We start from the raw sequence: 19,256 nt of genomic DNA, 5'->3' as shown, positions 1-19,256 counted from the left end.
GACGCATTCCTCAATGAAATGGTGTGGTTGTAAATACACGACGTAGCATTGCGCATCTCTGTGCCGACATCCACTGCGTGACGCAGTGTTCGTAGTTAGTATTTAAGCTTTGGTTATCGCGGGTCTTTATATATTCTGTATCCATGAGGAATTATTTTTCTACACTCTAAAACCAGAACTTCACCGCATAGCACGCTCTGCGCCAACCATTGCCACGAATGATAAGGTTATCGCTTCTGATTGGAAGAAAGACGGGGGGCGTACGCCTTTCTGTGGCAATTTTCATATATTCAAATTGCCACAAAAAGGCGTACGCCCCCTCTCTCTTCGAATCAGGAGCGATGACCTTATCATTCGTGGCAATGGTTTGCGCAGAGCGTGCTGTGCGGTGAAGTTCTGTTTTTGGAGTGTAGTTTCAAAGTTGACGTCAAAATGTGTTGTTGTGTCATGAAGACAAAAGTACTGCCTTTCCAATGCAGCACGAACGATATGACGCATTTCGCTGCATTTCTTAACAACTTTAGTATGCCTAACGTCATCCATCACTATCACGAGACCATATTGTACAACACTTCACCTTCAAACTTCAAGCAACTCTTATTCACTCGAAACAACCCCTAAAACAGAACTTGACAACATAATACGCTCCTGGCGATCCATTATCCTGAATGGTGTCGTTCTCGACTCCCATGATTCGTTGAGAACGGAAAGCATACGCCCTTTTGTGACAGTTATGCAGTTACGTTAATCGTCACAAAAAGACGTGATAACGGTATTACTCTGTACAATTCATTGGCCTTCAGCGTTGTTACGTTGTGAAGTTCTGTTTTAAGAGTGTACTGCGCGTGAGTGCTGCATATCTGAGGAGTGAAGATAAATACGAGCCGCCGAAAACACTCTTGCGTACCTAAAGTTCTAATATTCTTGATTTGATTTGAGTGTTGCAAAGTATTTTTCTTCGTTGTTACACTCCTAGTGATGAACTTCACCGCATAGCACGCTCATGGCCAACCATCATCTCGAATGATATCGTTATCTGCCCTGATTTGTTGAAAACGGGAGGCGTATGCCGTTTTTGTGACACTTATGCTGTTCATAATTGTCACAAAAAAGACGTACGCCTCCCGTTTTCAACAAATCAGGGCGGTGAAGTTCATTTTTAAGAGTGTACTTAATATTATTACAAAATACAATCAACCGATTGCGTTTTGGTTGTTCGACAATTGCGTTCAGTTGCACGCACATAAAACACAGACGAAACGGCGAATTCAGTTGAACAGACGTCGACCCTTGGGTGCGGTACAGAGGAAGCACAGTCCATGCGGAAGACGAGATGTACATAAGCAAGCAGAAAATGCAACTGCAATAATCTCCGATCCAATAATCCGCACACAGTGGTTCCCATGCTAGGCTGTTAATCGATCGCGTCACATAATGAAGTTCCCGCACTGGGCGATCCATTCCGGTGGAAAAACGTCCGCACCACTCTCTCTTTAACGAGCCCTCGGTCCCATCTCATAAATATGGGGAAACCATCCACATTCTTGGTGCAGTGCGTGACAGATATGGACGAGACTGCATCCCAAGACATCGTTCAACAACGCACTGAAATTGGAATGGTTCCGCTGTCTATTCGGCTTTCTTTTTTTTTACTACAACATTTGCAAGCGAATATTATAAGTCGCCTGACTAACAATAGCCATCACCTCTACGGGATGACGAGCTTTGCATTACATATGTTTTTTAAAAACAATTTTCAGCGCAAAAAAAAAAAAAAAAAAAAAAATTGAATAAACAGAATGGAAACTCAAATGTGGCCCGTTGTGCAACATGTCTTATTAAATATATCCAACGGAGCGTAATTGGTTAATTGGTTAACGCACTCGACCGGCGTGGTTCGATTTCCGCCGCTGTTTGGCTTTTTCGACGACAGCCATATTTCAATTGTTCATATTATCCACCTCATAAAGCAGCTTTCACATTGACCAGAATTTCACTCTGCTGCTGGCTCGAGACTAACATATCAATCACAATCTCAAATCAGTCAATCACTCTGCTTCTCCACGCTCGTGATGAAAGCGAGGCCGAAACCTTTGGAGTGAAATATATGAACGAGCATTCTACCTCCCCTGGAATGCAATTTATTTGTTTATCTTTTATTTTTCGGAAGGTGGTTATGAAGGGCTTCTTGACCTTCAGAAGCGGAGGCTTGGCAAGTCCTGGTAATGTGAATTGCGATCCAATAACGTATACACAGTAAATTTATTTACGCCCCTATGAGTGTAAAATGAGTGTTAGATAACTCACACCCTTATGGGTGTAAACGTTACACCTCAATAATGGGTGTAACAGGGGTGTCACATGTTACACCCAAAAGAAGGGTGTTTATTGGGTGTATTGACCCCAAAAACGAAAGAAGGAGGCTTGCTCCCGAAATTCACGGAACACTAGCTCCACTGATGCAGTGCAACCTGCATTTGCAAGTGTGAACATCTTAATTATCTAGACTCTTGGAGCTTTTTTTATTTCCGTGTTAGCGCCGCGAAGCAGCTGTGGCCATGAGTGGCGTACAGGCGTTGACAGATGGAGAGAGGACAACGGGAAGGATTGGGGAACAGGGGGGTTAGTGTGCGTCCTGGGCCGACTTGTGGGGGAACTGACATTCGTTGGGAAAGTCTTCGGAAAATCCAGACGGTGACAGGATTCGAACCCGTGTCACCGGTGTGGAAAGCGATGACCTTAACCCCTATGCCACGGGAACTGGTCTGTTGGAGTTTGGCTAGCTGTGCACTCCAAGAGCTTAGAAAGGCTTTGCTAGCTAAGCAAAGTGTTTCCGCTTTAACCAAGTCGACACTTCAACAGTAGCCTGCCTTCGACATTTGCAAGCACAGTTGAAGGCTGCTGCTGTCGAACTTCCCTTGTTTGTTCCTAACTCTTCGTAATCTTTGGTTCTTTCTACTTTTTCTTTTCGTATATTAATTTCACAATCACTCACAGTAATTCGCCCTTTACTTATATACACATGTGTATTTTAATTTCAATGTCACCCGCGCCAGTAAACCTTCCAGCCAGGGGGTCAAGCCCCTGTCACCAATTTTCAAGTTTAGTCCTGCTGAAGGCAGCGCTGACTGCCAAAACGTCGACCCCTAATTTTGACTACAGATGTCCTACAGTTGGCAATACGACTGTAAATCTGTTTATAGTAATTCCCATAATTCCCACTTCATTTTGTTAATGCAATAAAAGTTGCAATAGTTGTTAATCCTTATACGGCTTCCCAAGTCTCTCCGTTACTTATGGTCTATATCTTCTCGCATTCATCGTATTTACCAAGTTATCCATACACACACATAAGAAGTTATATATATATATATATATATATATATATATTATATATTGCAAAGATTATCACAATGAAAAAGAAAACTACACGAGCTTTGAGCATTGTGCGGCATACACCCCTGTTGCACTGATATGAGTGTTCCAAAATTTAGCATGGTGTGTAACATAAGTGTGATCGGGGTGTATTGGTACATTACACCCGTTTTACACCAACACGGGTGCTTAGTTGAGTGTAGTATAAGTGTAATTCGGGTGTGTCCTCATAGTACACCCTTTTCACACCGGGAAGGGCGTAAAAAAATTTACTGTGTAGGCTCCCTACGGGCAGGCGCCATCCTTTCGGCGACATTTCGGCTGTTCGTAGTTTTCTTAAAACCACAACAGATTTTACATCATGTTAGAACAATACCGTGTTGGGACTTACGCAACAAAAATATGTACCCATGCACTGTCAATTCAACATTCTCCGGTGCAAACGGCTGAAAGGGCAGGCCGTTGCGTAGCGCATGTGACAGAATGCACGCACCACTCATTAGTCATTCTGCACGAACGCAGTGTTCTTTGAAATTTGATTCACGAACATTAAACAGCCGCACAATGTACGTTGAGGGGAGCTACCAATCGAGATGCCGCGATATATAAAAAAAGAAATAAAATAAAAAGAAAGAAAGAAAATGAGGCACGTTGAACCATGACAAAAGAGCTCCTTTGTCTTTCTTTGTTTTTTGCTCGTATCGGTTTATTTGTATTCACAGCGCGCTGTTGTCGTCTGGAATTCGAAACAAAGGGCAAGAGAACAGGGGCTTGTATCATTAAGCTTGATTAGTGACAAGGCACACTGGGATGTTATACGGAGCAGCAGTCGTCGGCAGCTGCGTCCACGTGCATACGAAACAAGTTCTAACAATAACGTTGTCTCATACAATATGGTTGGATAAAGCGATTATGTATGCATGCTCTGAGCTTCATTCGATTTCCTTCACACGCTGAATTTGAAACACAATTTGCATTTACGCTCGCTCGTCGAGGGCGAGAAACACCGTCGAACTGTGGCACGTCCATGCAAGTGGCCGCTGTTTTTATGCTCACTGGATTAAACGGTAGCCGTCAATGAGATTGGCACGGACGCACTAGTCACCATTTGTACAATCACTATTTCAATCAGCTATGCGAAGCGGAAAGTAAAAGAAGGCAGCGTTCCTTACGCACGGCTGGGGCCTTTCGAAATCGACCAGAAAAACGGCGGCTTTATCCTCCATTCTATATTCCGAATTTCGATTACGCTCTTTTGTGTCAGCATTGAAAACGCTCTGCCATATCTACGTTGGATATGCGAGCAAAGATTTGCGCTTCTTAGATGTTGAGGTGCTTCTTCGGAGACACGCCCTTTTTTTTTATGGCGAATGAAAAATGAGAGCGTGGACGAATGACGCAGATAAGACACACATTCACTTAAGGTGTTCAGGAAAACGAGTTCCTAATAAGTACCTCGCCCAGCTGCAATATAGGTGCGCAAGAACGCTCTTTGGAGAGCAGCATGAGAAATGTCGCAAAGAGCGTGCAGTATGTTTTTCGCTGCAAAGGCTCATCAAGTGGAGTGAGTGAGTGAGTGAGTGAAAAAAAAAAAAAAAAAAAAACGAAAATGGAGAAAATTGGCACCACCAACGTGGAAGCACGTGGCATCAAGTGGAAGTTCGTCAGCGGTCAGTACGAATACGCACAGAAGTTTTCGCGCATGTTGACTGTTGATGACTCCCTTCTTCAATTCTCGGCAGCGGTGAGTGACCAATTAAAACTACCTATTTGTTCTATGTAGATGTAAGTGATTTATAGTGCGCCCTTCCACCAAGGAAAATGTTTATGGGAGCGCCATTGACAACTTTGGACACGCACGTTTTCAGAACACTTGTGGCTTGCCCTCAAGCGGTTTCATTTAGCTGCAAGAAAAGTGCTTTCATATGCCACACTATTCGAAGAGGAAGCCAAAATCTATACCAAGAAAACCTCGTTTGCATTGGCTCAAAAGTAGCTGCCATCCTGGCAGACATGAGCTTTGCTGAAGAGGAAAGTGAGAGAGAAAAGTAGCGCTGGGGAAATACGACTGAAGGGATCTCGCGGTATGTCGACGACTTTCACGCGATCACCCAGAACACGGTAGTTGTTAAGTTCGTTGAGAGAGTGTCTAGACAGCAGGCGTAATGCTGTTGTCTGAATCTCCAAGGCAGAGGTCGTTGGAACCCAGGTGAATAATGACATTTAGTTCTTGGACATGGCGATGAACAGTTCATTGCAGAGTTAATGCCGTTTCCTGAGTCTTAATGACAGGAGGCAACTGACGCATGGTTCAGATGTCATGTTACGAGTCTAAGTAAGGTGTTGTTGGTAATAGTGCGAACCATTGTGCGTCTTCTCTGTATCATTCGACCACGTCTGTTAAGTTTCGCCCAAACTATATTTTGTTCACCGCAAGGTAAAGGCACAAATTCGTATAACAAAACAAGCCGAGTGCGACTGAGTTGCTCCTCAAGTGAATACACACGATTAACTTTCGAGACGGAGTGAAAAATAATGAACCGCACGATTTATCTAGGACATCGTACTACTTCCGCGTATACCACACTTGTTACTTGCTCCACGTGTGCCCCAAAATAACTTCAAAAACATGATGTTTTGTTAACCACAAGGAAAGGAAATATTGACGCGGTACACCTGTAACGATAGCGAGATGTTCGGAAACCATGTCCGCACTTGTGAAAATGTAAAACGAAACCGTGAAGAAAGAAAGGGCATCCTGAAGGTTAGCAGTTACATTGAACGCGCTTACTACAATCTGGGGGGCACCATCTATTCATATTTTGTTTCGTTCCATATCATCAGGAATACCAGCATGTATGCATGCATACGCAAGGTTAATTCGATGATTGTGGATTCGAACATGGCCGAGGACGGCAGCAACTTGATGCCATGGCACAAGTTGCTTGGCCACGTCATCTTCCGCAAGGGACATTAACAGTCCGGACTGAAACCAAAGCTAAAAAAATGCTGCCGCATACGTTCTTATGATGCTCAGAGTAACCGTGCAAAAATATTTCAATTAAATTCAATGGCCAATTATTTATAACGGCATTTTACAGGCAGCGGTTTCGATGCCGTGACATCACTGTCAAGATCTTCCGGTTTTTGTTCTGCCGAGCATGGTGGAAGCCACCCATTCCAGACAAAGCATTTTATCAGAGCTGAGGAAGATACTCGACAAAAGGAACTCGTCACAAGCTTTAAGTTACTGTGTAAAAAAATTGTAACTAAGTTACTAACGAAGTTATATAAAATTAACACTAGCGGCAGTGCCGAGTGAGTATTAGCATCCGCTCCTTCTCGTCGTGCTGAAGGTCGTGCTGAAGACTGGGAGGTGGTGGGTTCGAATCCTACCACCGACTGTGCTGTCTGAGGTTTTCCCCGGGTTTTCTGGCAGGCTTTCCGGGCGAATATCGGCACAGTTCCCCCTGAAGTCCGCCCAGGTCGCATACTCACCCCCCTGTCCTCCGCTCTTCCACTCATAGCCACAGTTGCTTCGGAATAAAAAAGAGCTTGAACAACAACAGATAAATGATGGCCAGAGCTGGGAAGCAATTAATTACAAGTAGCTAAGTTACAGTAATTAATTACTGTATCTAAATTCTTTTTGAAAAAGAGCAACTGTATCTGTTATTACATTTTACCTGTAACTTGTACTCAAGGGGCAGTTGCATTCTGCTGTGTTTCTATTTGTACCGAGCTATGAATTTCTGTCTGTAGTACTTTCACTTTACAAAGGCTGAAGCTTTTCTATTGCGTTCGTGTTCCATTGAATTACTAATTTAACACCAGTGTCAGATGTGCTCTCTGTTCTAAAATTGGTTCAGGCATTCTGTTTCCTACATATAACTACAAAAACTTTATTTGATGATGATGCACATAAGATGCACTGTACACATAAATATTTATGTAATCTAGTCTGTTATGTCGACATGTGAACTTCTGGTTAAAAAAATGTACCTTTAATTATTTTGTAGTGGGGATTGTAATGTGTGGCTACTTTAAACGCACACGGCTTGAAGTACCTCAAGAGCAGGTAGATGAAGTGTGCAGAAAGAGTCAAGTCCTGGGATGGCTTCACAAACATTCAAAAAACAACACTGAAGCTTTCTAAGTTTATTCTGTAGGAGCTGAAGAAGCGTGGCCCTCCATGTGAAAGCTCGTACAGAATAATGTAAAAGCTAGCCACCAGCTAGCCTGCATCTACGCCATTTTGTCTCGTCCAGAATAAACTTGGAATCAGTGTTGTTTTTTGAATGTTTGTGAATACCTCAAGAGCAAATACATTTAACAAGTAACTGCAAATTAATTACATTTCTTGAGCAACTTACACAGCTGTGATGGTGACTATGACATGGGGTAAAATGAACTTGAAGTTCCGCAGTTACTTTGGAAAAGAAAATATTTTATAGTTACCTGCTACATAATATGTGCTCTTTAGTTGTTGACATTCGCGTAATTAGTTCAGATTTTGGCGTTATAATGGGTGGTGCAAGACGTTTTATAATAGTTTTCTGTGCGTCAGAGTTATACCAGTCTTCAACACGATGAAAGAAGCTGACCTTTATGCTCTTTCACGTTTAATAATTTTGGTGTTCTCGTGAACTTCTTTAACGGAGAACAAAGGAAATATCGGAATTTTAACTTGCCATCCTCTATGCGCATATTTCGTAGAACTGCGCCAAGTGTAACAAGTGTAACATCATCATCCCATTTATGTGTGTGTAACAGTCTAGCTACACGGTGTGCCCTCTGCCATTAGTAACACAATACTTCAAGTTACAAGGTTACATAACAAAGGACCGAGTTAAAAGTTAAAAACAAAGGAACTTAGTTACAGTAACGAGTTATGTTATAGATAATATCGCGTATAGACGCAGGTGATCTGGTCGACCAACTCCGTCCTGAGAAACCCATCGTGATGAGCGACACAGAACAACAAACACGACACAGCACTGTGTCGGGTTTGTTTTTTTGCGTCGCCCATCACGATGGGTTTCTCAACGAGTTACCCATAGTAGCCCCCATACAGTATATAGTAGACCCATATGGGCCATATAGTGGGCCATATAGACCCATATAGTAGACCCATAATAGTACATTTTATCGTATGCATGGATGGATGTATCATATCCGGAACCTCGAAGCAATCCTCAATCACCTCTGTCTTAGTCTTACACCTTGGTGACATGTAAACCCGAAACCGTATGTGAGCTATTGGTTCGGTTTTCTACGGCGTTCTATTGAACGAAATGTTGCATGCGGCATCTACACAGTCGAATACAACAATCTCAATCTGAATAGCGGCCGACGGCACCAGATTGGTGCTTCAAATGCCGGAGGCCGTGATATCAGCGCACTTTAAAGAACCTTCAGTTGCTTCGCGACGTAAAATCCCGAAATGTTATACGAAAATGTTTTAGCATGCGAAAACAGAAGGTTTCGCACAAAGCAGATGTTTCTTCATCTTTATTGTCTGCGATGTCCTTTCCAAGGGTCAAACGAAATATCGCGACTATGGGAGAACGCGGTACTTTCCACAGAGAATCGTGCTATTTCGGTGCGTCTTCTTGAGGATTGGATTGGTTTCCATTTGAGTTAAGAATAATGTGGATATTGTGGCTTCACAAGTGTTGTGGTTTCTTGAAAGGGAGAGACAAGCGCGAAAAGGCGTCTTCAGGGTTTTTCGAATGCGCGTTTTTCTCCCGCTTTCAACCACGACAGAACAAGCGCTTTGTGGTGGCGAAAACCCATGTTGGGGATAACTCGTTACTTTTTTTGGTAACTCAACTCGTTACTTTTGAGATTCAGTAACTTCTTTAGGAACTTCTTCTTTCCTATTTCCTTTTCTTTTTTCTTTCTTTTCTTCTTTTAGGAAGCTCTTTTTCAGGTATCTTTGTAAGTTGAGGTAAGTTCCAAGTTGCTTTTGTTCAATTATGATGCACAAATAATGCGAGCTGCGTCCACCATTTCTGATGGGACGACAGCAATGTGCACGCTGATTCCATGTGCAGAGCGCCTCCTCATCTGGCTCTGCTGCCTTGTTGTTGCGCGCGCGGTGAAGCAGAACGAATCCAGTTAAAGACCGCGTTCTCGGGGTCTCAGGAGTCGTTCATCATACACTCTAAAAACAGAGCCTCACCACATAGCACGGTGAGGGCCAACCATTGCACAGAATGATACCTTTAGCACCCTCGATTGGTGGAAAGCGCGGGGCGTACGCTTTTTTTTGAACTGCATAAGTGGTCCAAAAAGGCGTACGCCTCCCGTTTTTAACCAATCGGGGGCAGAACGATGTCATTCGGGATGGTGATTGGCTAAGAGCGTGCTATGTGGTGAAGTTCTGTTTTCAGAGTGTAAACTTTTAAAAATAAACTTCGCCGCATAGCACGCTCCTATAGCCAACCATCATCTCGAATGATATCGTTTTCTGCCCTGATTTGTTGAAAACGGGAGGCGTACGCCTTTTTTGTGACAATTATGAACAGCATAAGTGTCACAAAAAAGGCGTACGCCTCCCGTTTTCAACAATCAGGGCAGATAACGATATCACTCGCGATGATGGTTGGCTAGGAGCGTGCTATGCGGTGAAGTTCATTTTTAAGAGTGTAGCAGAGTGTACACTCTTAGAAATGAACTTCACCGCATAGCACGCTCCTAGCCAACCATAATCTCGAATGATATCATTGTATGCCCTGATTTGTTGAAATCGGGGGGCGTACACCTTTTCTGTGACAATTATGAACAGCATAAGTGTCACAAAAAAGGCGTACGCCCCCCGTTCTCCACAAATCAGGGTAGATAACGATATCATTCGAGATGATGGTTGGCTAGGAGCCTGCTGTGCGGTGAAGTTCATTTTTAAGAGTGTAGTGTAGTGAGTGGTGCACTCTAAAAACAGAACTTCACCGCACAGCACGCACTTAGCCAATCATCATCCCGAATGACATCGTTCCGCCCCCTGATTGCTTAAAAACGGGAGGCGTACGTCTTACACTTATATGCAGTTAAAAAAAAAAAGGCGTACACCCCGCGCTTTGCACCAATCAGGAGTGATAAAGGTATCATTCTGTGCAATGGTTGGCCTTCACCGTGCTATGCATGTGGTGAAGTTCTGTTTTTAGAGTGTGGAGGGCACTGTAAAGTTGTTTAGTAGGCCCTGCGGCATGTCCAGCATGTTGCCACACAAATAGGCTGACTCACCTTACGTGTAAATCTACTCCTAATTATTTTGTTTACTACACTTTTAAAAATGAACTTCACCACATAGCACGCTGTTAGCCAACCATCATCCCGAGTGACATCGTTCTTTCCTCTGATTTGCTGAAAACAGGGGGCGTACGCCCCCCGTTTTCATCAAATCAAGGGAGAGAACGTTGTCATTCGAGATTGTGGTTGGCTGGGAGCGTGCTATGCGGTGAAGCTCTTTTTTTAGAGTGTACACTCTTAAAAATGAACTTCACCGCATGACGCGCTCCTAGCCAAACATCATCCCGCGTGACATCGTTCTCGCTCCTGATTTGTTGAAAACGGGGGCCGTACGCCGTCGTGTAGTACATCAAAATCATAAAACGCCAACCTTAGAAGCCACATAAATGTACGGTATCGTATGGAATATTGGTATAATTTTGATCAATCAAAACTATTATAAAACGTCTCGCACCACCCATTGCGAAGTCAAGATCTCATCTAATTATACAAAGTTCCAGAACTTCATATTATGTAGCAGGCATCTAGAAAGTAACACGTTCGTTTTGGAATGTAACTTAAGAAATTCAAGTTCATTTTCATAATTCGTAAGTTTATTAGTAGGAGTCCCTTTTGTCGAGTAACGTCCTCAACTCTGGTAAAAACTAAAGTGACAAAGACACTAAAAGCTAAAGGGACAAAGATAACGTCGCTTTTGTAGCACTGCAGATCGAGATGAGGCCAATCGTGGCACATCTTGCGGAACGCAACACCACACATTCTAAAAACAGGACTTCACCGCATAGCACGCTGTGCGCCAACCGTTGCCACGAATGCTAGGGCTGTACGTCGCTTCTGATTCGAAAAGAGAGAGATAGAGAAGGGTGGGAGGCGTGCGCCTTTTTGTGTCAATTTTGATATATGATGATTGACACAAAAAGGTGTACGCCCCCCCCCCCCCTTCTCTCTCCTGGAATCAGAAGCGCTAGCCCTATCGTTCGTGGCAATTGGTTTGCGCACAGCGTGCAATTAAGTACTAGTTTTAGGGTGCAAGCTGAGAGATTTCGACGTTTGCCAAACTGAAGTTTTTTTTTTTTCGCACTTAATCCTTGTCACCGCATCATGAGACCCAAGTGCAAGTGTATTTTGTGATAGTATGTCAGTAGAGAAGTCAAACACGCCTTCTCCCTCCACTGAACACCGACGCGAGCTTTCCTGTTGATCTGCTTACAGTCTTGAAACAGAACTTCACCGCAGAACACGCTCGTAGCCAACAGTAAGCCGAATGACATCAATCTCGCGCCTGATTTGTTGAAAACGGGAAGCGTGCGCCTTTTGTGTGTGTGTGACATTTATGCAGTTATGGTAATTGTTACAAAAGGGCGTACGCCCCGCACTTTCCAATCAGGAGCGATAACGGTATCATTCTATGCAATGATTGGCCTTCAGCGAGTTATGTGGTGAAGTTCTGTTCGAGAGTGCATGTTCTGTTGATGTTATTTTCCTGGAAAAAATATTTACTAGATTTGTTCCAATATCGCAAAATAACTCTAGAAACGTTGCGACGACACTTAAATCCGCTCACTTTCCCGGTGCATCGCTGCCACTGATCCTTCCTTGTAGTGAGTTTCTTCAGCTGGAGGGCCGTGTGTGCTCAGAGGGACTTACCAATTAAGTAGGAGTAGCCATCGAGGCGGAGCACGCACTTCTTTGTGGACTCCGACCTGCGGCTGTTCCCTGTCATGAGTGGAACGCTGTTCGACTTCTGCAGGGCGTCTTTGGCTGAACGATTTTGTCCGAGCAGCGAGCTCTCCTTGCCGCCGTCTACGCCTTGCATGGCCAGCCGTCTACGTGCCTGCTGTCATCATCTGCCCCGTGAGCGGAACCATCGGAGGCTACCCTGCCGCCATCCAACTGCAAACCGCAGATGCCTCAAACACACACTCAATAGAGTTTACCATGGATGCCATTTGTTCTCTGTCATTACGACGGCTTTCTTTTTGGAGTCAATCGCGGAAATTAGCGCCCTAGAGACCTTCCAACCACATCAAGTCGATTGAACGGTTCTGGACGAACAACAAAAATAGAACATCTAGCGACCACATAATATTTGCGTTCTCTCAATCCTCGTCTGGGAACTAGGCGGCAGGGGACAGGTGTTTTTTTTTTTGTTTTTGTTTTTTCACTCGGGAAGAGAAAACGAATGAGTTGCATGTTGCGCCCTTTTTGCACTTTTATTGTCTTTCTGCGCCTGTCCTATTTCAATGCTGATGTGTTGCTTCCCAGTTTGTTTACAACGTGTGAATGTGATCCCTGCACAGGAGCGCGAGCCCTCTCACGATCGAAAACAGAATGCAAAAATCGGGCTCTCTGAGAAACGAGCTCTCGTCATGGCAGCCTCTGACATTTCGAAAGTTCCTTTGAGTGGAAATGCCAAGAGCGCCGTTGTTAAGGGTATTGGGTGTTGTGAGCTAGAATCTGACGGAGCAGAAAAAGAGAAGATTATTTCTTCCATCTACCAGAATATATTTAGCCGTGTGTCGATCTACTTTATTCAAAGATGTCTACCTAGAAAGCTGTGCATTAATATTTGAAACGACTGCACGATGTACATATCTGTGTATGTATGTCCGTATTTTTCTCGTCCGGTGGCCCTACACTCTTAAAACAAACTTCACCGCGTAGCGCACTCCTAGCTAACCATAATCCCAAATGACATCGTTCTCTCCCCTGATCTGTTGAACACTCTAAAAAAAGAGCTTCAAAACATAGCACGCTGTGAGCCAACCATTGCCACGAATGATAGGGTTATCGCATCTGATTCGAAGAGAGCGGTGGGCGTACGCCTTTTTGTGGCAATTTGGATATATGAAAATTGCCACAAAAAGGCGTACGCCCCCGTCTCTCTTCGAATCAGAAGCGATAACCCTATCATTATTTGCAATGGTTGGCGCACAGCGTGCTATGCGGTGAAGTTCTCTTTTTAGAGTGTACAAATGATAGGGTTATCCCTTCTGATTCGAAGAGACAGGAAGGTGTATGCCTTTTTGTGTCAATCATCATATATCCAAATTGACACAAAAAGAAAGAAAGAAAGAAAGGCGTGCGCCCCACTCTCTCTTTCGTATCAGAAGCGATAACCCTATCATTCATGCAATGCACTCTAAAAACAGAACTTCACCGCATAGCACGCTGTGCGCGAACCATTACCGCGAATGATAGGATTATCGCATCTGATTCGAAGAAAGAGGGAGGCGTACGCCTTTTTGTGGCAATTACCATATATCCAAATTGCCACAAGCAGGAGTAAGCCCCCCCCTCTCTCCTCGAGTCGGAAGCGATAACCCTATCATTGGCGGCAATGGTTGGCGTACAGCGTGCTATCTGGTGAAGTTCTGTTTTTAGAGTGTGGTTGGTGCAGAGCGTGCTATGCGGTGAAGTTATCTTTTTAGAGTGAAAACGGTATAGGCTTACACCCTTTTGTGACACACATGCAGTTATGTTAATTGTCACAAAAAGGCGTACGCCCCGCGCTATCCACAAATCAAGGGAGAGAGCGATATCATTCGGGTTGATGACGGGCATGGAGACTGTTATGCAGTGAAGCTATGTTTTAAGAGCGTAGTTATTTTGTATAATTCCGCTTCCCTCTATAGCGCTGTACGACCTTCAGGACAAATGAATAAATATCTGCGGTTGTACACTCTTAAAAATGAACTTCACCGCATAGCACGCTCCTAGCCAACCACTATCTCGAATGATATCGTTATCTGTCCTGATTTGTTGAAAACGGGAGGCGTACGCATTTTCTGTGACAATTATGAACAGCATAAGTGTCACAGAAAAGGCGTACGCCTCCCGTTTTCAACAAATCAGGACAGATAACGATATCATTCGAGATAGTGGTTGGCTAGGAGCGTGCTATGCGGTGAAGTTCATTTTTAAGAGTGTACACGCTTCAAAATGAACTCCACCGCATAGCACGCTCCTAGCCAACCATCATCTCGAATGATATCATTATCTGCCCTGATTTGTTGGAAACGGGTGGCGTACGCCTTTTCTGTGACACTTATGCTGCTCATAATTGTCACAAAAAACGCGTACGCCTCCCATTTTCGACAAATCAGGGCAAACAACGATATCATTCCAGATTGTGGTTGGCAAGGAGCGTGCTATGCGGTGGAGTTCATTTTTAAGAGTGTAGGATATGTCGCAATCTCGTTTTATTCGGTACCGTAAGCGGTTGACAATTAATGACCACTGCGACATTTCCAGCATATGTGTTCCATTCAGCGACCTATGTCCATCGGATTCATATTTCTGCAAATTTCTGATGCCATTTCCTCAGTTCTTACTTACGTGCCTCATGTATGATCTGACTCTCATTCGATATCTTTTTAAAACCATTACGTAAGTGGACGCTGACAACTATCGCATCTTTGATAAGCGAGGTGTTGCACTCTTTCCGTACTTCACCGTATAGCACGCTCCTAGCCAACCACCAGGATGACATCGTTCTGCCCCGCGATTTGTTAAAAACGGGAGGCGTACGCCTTTTTGTGACAGTTATAAAGTTATGTCAATTGTCACAAAAAGGCGTGCGGACCACGCTTTCCACAAATCAGGAGTGATGACGGTATCATTCTGTGCAATTGGCCTTTACCGTGTTATGTGGCGAAGTTTTGCTTTAAGGGTGTACATGGGACACGCGATTGAATGATAATTCGAGGCCGTAAACCTATCCTCTGTGACAGCTGCGATTCTAACGCAACGGCTGCCTTTCAGTGAACTATCGGTTCGAGACGAAGCAGACGTTACTGCTATTTCTTATGTGATAACAGCTCATCAGAGCCTTTTTTACAAGGAACATAACTGAATTACGGTTAGCTTGAACTGCAGGCTCGTCTCCTGAAAGCGATGAGAGAATGAGTTTCCACGTAACCATCGCACATCCAAATGAAACACATCCCACTTATAGCAGGCCACGCGGATAAAAATATAAGCTAGTAATAAGTAGCTAGACTGTACCACATATCCAGTATGTCCTTATACCAGTCCGAATAATGATAAAAAAATCATCTGTTTCAGGTTGATAACTCACAAACGTCAAATTTTTGTATCTAAACGCAATATCTAAAAAAGCCTATGAGTCAAGTGTCACTTGATTGCAAAAGATAATCTGTTATCTGATTCTCAGCCCTACGAATTTGCTGCACTCTAAAAGCAGACGTTGGTTGGTTTTGGTGCTTATTTTCGATCAGTCTGCTTTGCTCGTGGGGGGAGTCGTGCGTCCTGGGCCGGCTTCACACGGAACTGTGACAGCATTTGCCGTAAAGTGTTTGAGGAAACCCCAGGGATAGCTGAACTTCACCACATAACACGCTGTACAGAATGATGCCGTCATCAGTCCTGATTTGAAGAGAGAACGGGGGTACGCTTTTTTGTAACCGTAAATACAAAGACAAAACGCTTACGCCTTCCATGTTCAAGAAATAATGTGCGAGAACAATATAATTCATAACGATGGTTGGCTAGGGGCAGGGGCGGTGCAACGTCCGGAACTCAGGGGGGATAATATATGTCTTTTTAATTTTTCACAAATTAAAATTGTTGCTTCGCTAATTCGGAAGTTAGCAGCGAAGCGATGCAACTAGTGTATAGCTCTTGATACGATTACCTTGGGAGGATCTGAACTCATCGATTACGTTCCTGTGCAGAGGTATTTTTGTGTGCATAATAACGTTCCTGTGCATAATTAAAAAAAAATAATTACTTCATCTACGCTGCATGACATATATATACATATATCCGCTCAAACTTTGCCTGCCTGCGCACTGCTGATGAGGCCCAAGAAGGCCGAAACAGCTGTCCAGTACTGGCATGGCGACGTTTGACTTACAAACATATATATATATATATATATATACAGGGTGTTTCAAAAAACGTGTCATTCGGACTTGATAAAAAAACGGGGCGACGGAAAAATACGGGGTAAAGGGCACTTGTGTGGCAACTGAATTTGCCATCTTGCAAAAATATTTTCATTTGATTTTAATTAAAATAAATTGAATTTCTTTAATTGAACTCCAAAATTTCCCAAGTCAACCTAACGTTTTTTTTACAGAATTTGAGAGCCCGTAGCGAACTTAGTCAGATCCACCAAAAAATCCGCTCGATATTGCAAATGAAACTGCCCAAAAAAAGTCCCGAAGTTGAGGCTTCAGAGTTTCGGGTATTCAACAGCGCACCAAATCAGTCGGAAAAATGCGCGGAGGGCAGGACATGCTCCTGCCCCCATGAAGCTAGAACAGTTTATCGCCGGACCGGCGTGCAGCACAAGACGCGCAGATAACAAGGCAGGTGACATTCCACCATACGTTGATAAGCGGCAAACAAAAATGATTCCGCCTCTTTTTTCCCGCCCTGTGTTTTTTCGACCTTCTATCTTTCGTGGGGGCAGGAACAGTCCTCCTCTCCACGAATCTTTGCGTCTGATTTGGTGCGCCGTTGAATACCCGAAACTTTGAAGCCTCAATTTCCATTTGCAATATCGAGCGGATTTCTTAGTGGATCTGACTAAGTTCGCTACGGGCTCTCTAATTCTGCAAGAAAAACGTTACGTTGACTTGGGAAATTTTGGAGTTCAATTAAAGAAATTAAATTTATCTTAATTAAAATCAAATGAAAATATTTTTTCAAGGTGGCAAATTCAGTTGCCACACAAATGCCGTTTACCCCGTATTTTTCCGTCTCCCCGTTATTTTATAATGTCCGAATGACACGTTTTTTGAAACACCCTGTATATATGACATATATGAAACGAAAGTTGATAGAAATGTCTCCTCATACCCAATAGCTACTATATCGCGAACCTGGTGCTTGTTTGCTCTCAGTTGGTTTCCCAGGATAGAAAAATGGTTTTGTGGCTTAATTCCCTAATTAGAGGAAAACGATGCATTATTTTTTCTTGAGTGGGGCATTGTAAGACTAAGCTTAACCAAGTCGCAGTATCGTAACGATACTTTGCCCATATTTCCATGTGTGGTTTGCTTCAAGTGAGACACGCTGTATTTCAATACACAAATTACATGCAGAACCGCTGACGCCGAGGTTAGAGCTGACGACAACTGACTGGTAGAGAAGTGTAGTAACCAATCAAATGACCGCGTATCTTTCCTTTTAACACCTTGTACGTCGAAACGTTTCGTGTTCCCACCTCACTGACTACGGCATTCTTTTCTTATATTGGTGGCCACATTTGTAACGCAAGTGCGTGTTTCATCTGCGCAACGATGTGAAATCATGTTTGAAATCATGTTTGAAATCAAGATCATGATATATAAGAGCGTCATTGTGAACGTTCATTATTAGAACATGCCTCGTCTGCCGAGATGTCGTCGAGGAATGTTCTGTTTGTTGCGCGCCATCTGTTACACGCTGCTCTGATAGACATGAGAATGTAGTGAGTGACGCGTGTACCACCAAGCTTGCTTCCATGAGACGATCTTTCTCGCCATACAAAACTGGCTGCCTATTAAGAGCAACCGAGAGCGGTGGCGTGAAGACGGCACTTGACAGGCAGGGAAACGAGCTTCAAGATGGATTGGACACATGCAGTGTTGCAACAAAATCCTCCTCTGGCGTGCGTTGGCAAGTACGACGGCCAAAGAAAGAAGGTCGAACGTGCTTGAAAAGAACAATTTGAGTCATTCTCGCACTCATCTGCTCAAAACTTGTTTATTTTCCGCTACAGAGTGCGTCCTCAGGCTCCCACTTCGCGAAGAGCATTGCGAGAGAAGATTTCGAACACAACTTCACCCGATAACATGCTCCTACACTCTTTTATTTATTTATTTATTTATTTTTATTACCCTCAGGGCAGAAGCATTACAGAGGGGAGCAGGACATTCGAAAAAAATGCACAAATACAACAGAGAACCAGTCACGCAATGTATATACCAGTAACACAGTTATTCGGCAACACAAAAATGTTCGAACAGTGCTTCTTATAGTGTTGGATGATGGAAGTGGAAAGCTGGTTCCATTCGATGGATGCCAACTTTCTGATTGCTGTCTCTTGGCGATATGTAACTGGGACTAAAGATGAGTGACGTTTTCAACGCAGAGTTATAATAATAAAACCTGTGAAGTAGACGGAGACGACGTATTTTACGGCGGAGTGACAGTGGTGGCAAATGAAGGTTAGTTTTCATTAAGGTGACGCTGGCGGTGCGATTATACGAGTGCTAGTATACGGATGAGCGTCTCTTGGTGAGAGTGTGAGGGTCCCAAATTGCGGCTACGGATTCTAGCTTAGATCGCATAGGTGTTTTATACAATGTTACCTTCAAGTTAATTGGAGCAAGAGAGAAATTGCGCTTAATGTATCCTAAACTCTGGTTTTTCTTATTTGAAATGTATGTAATATGTTTGTGCCAGGACAGATCGTGTGAAATATGGACGCCTAAATGCTTATAGGATGTTACCCGTTCTAATGGGGAGGTATTCAAGCGACGGTGAGGGGACTCAGGACTTTTCCGAAGTGTCTGCATTTAGTGATGTTAAGTTCCATGCGCCGGGTTTGGCACCAGTTAAGTATGGCGTTCAGGTCGGATTGAATGAGGCTGGCGTCGGATTCACTAGTAATTTCG

The 19,256-nt window shown here is 43.6% G+C and overlaps 1 protein-coding gene and 1 long non-coding RNA gene across 15 annotated transcripts in view; one reads left to right on the top strand and one right to left on the bottom strand.

Annotated features, from left to right (window-relative positions):
• Positions 1-19,256, bottom strand: part of LOC135377647 (dual specificity calcium/calmodulin-dependent 3',5'-cyclic nucleotide phosphodiesterase 1A-like) — a 250,537-nt gene that overhangs the window by 38,414 nt on the left and 192,867 nt on the right. For 4 of the 14 annotated variants that reach the window (XM_064610221.1, XM_064610223.1, XM_064610222.1 and 1 more), the window contains exon 2: positions 12,274-12,519. The exons of the other annotated variants lie outside the window; for them this stretch is intronic. In XM_064610221.1, coding sequence (XP_064466291.1) covers positions 12,274-12,442 — 169 coding nt within the window. In that variant the 5' untranslated portion in view covers positions 12,443-12,519. The remainder of the gene's footprint in view (positions 1-12,273; positions 12,520-19,256) is intronic. 14 annotated transcript variants of the gene reach the window in all.
• LOC135377649 (uncharacterized) overlaps positions 1-19,256 on the top strand; it is a 64,073-nt gene that overhangs the window by 30,910 nt on the left and 13,907 nt on the right. The window lies entirely within an intron of this gene.

This window comes from Ornithodoros turicata, chromosome 1 (assembly GCF_037126465.1).
Source record: "Ornithodoros turicata isolate Travis chromosome 1, ASM3712646v1, whole genome shotgun sequence".
NCBI lineage: Eukaryota > Metazoa > Arthropoda > Arachnida > Ixodida > Argasidae > Ornithodoros > Ornithodoros turicata.
The sequence above is the reverse complement of the archived record's forward strand: the minus strand, read 5'-3'. Positions and strand labels throughout refer to the sequence as shown.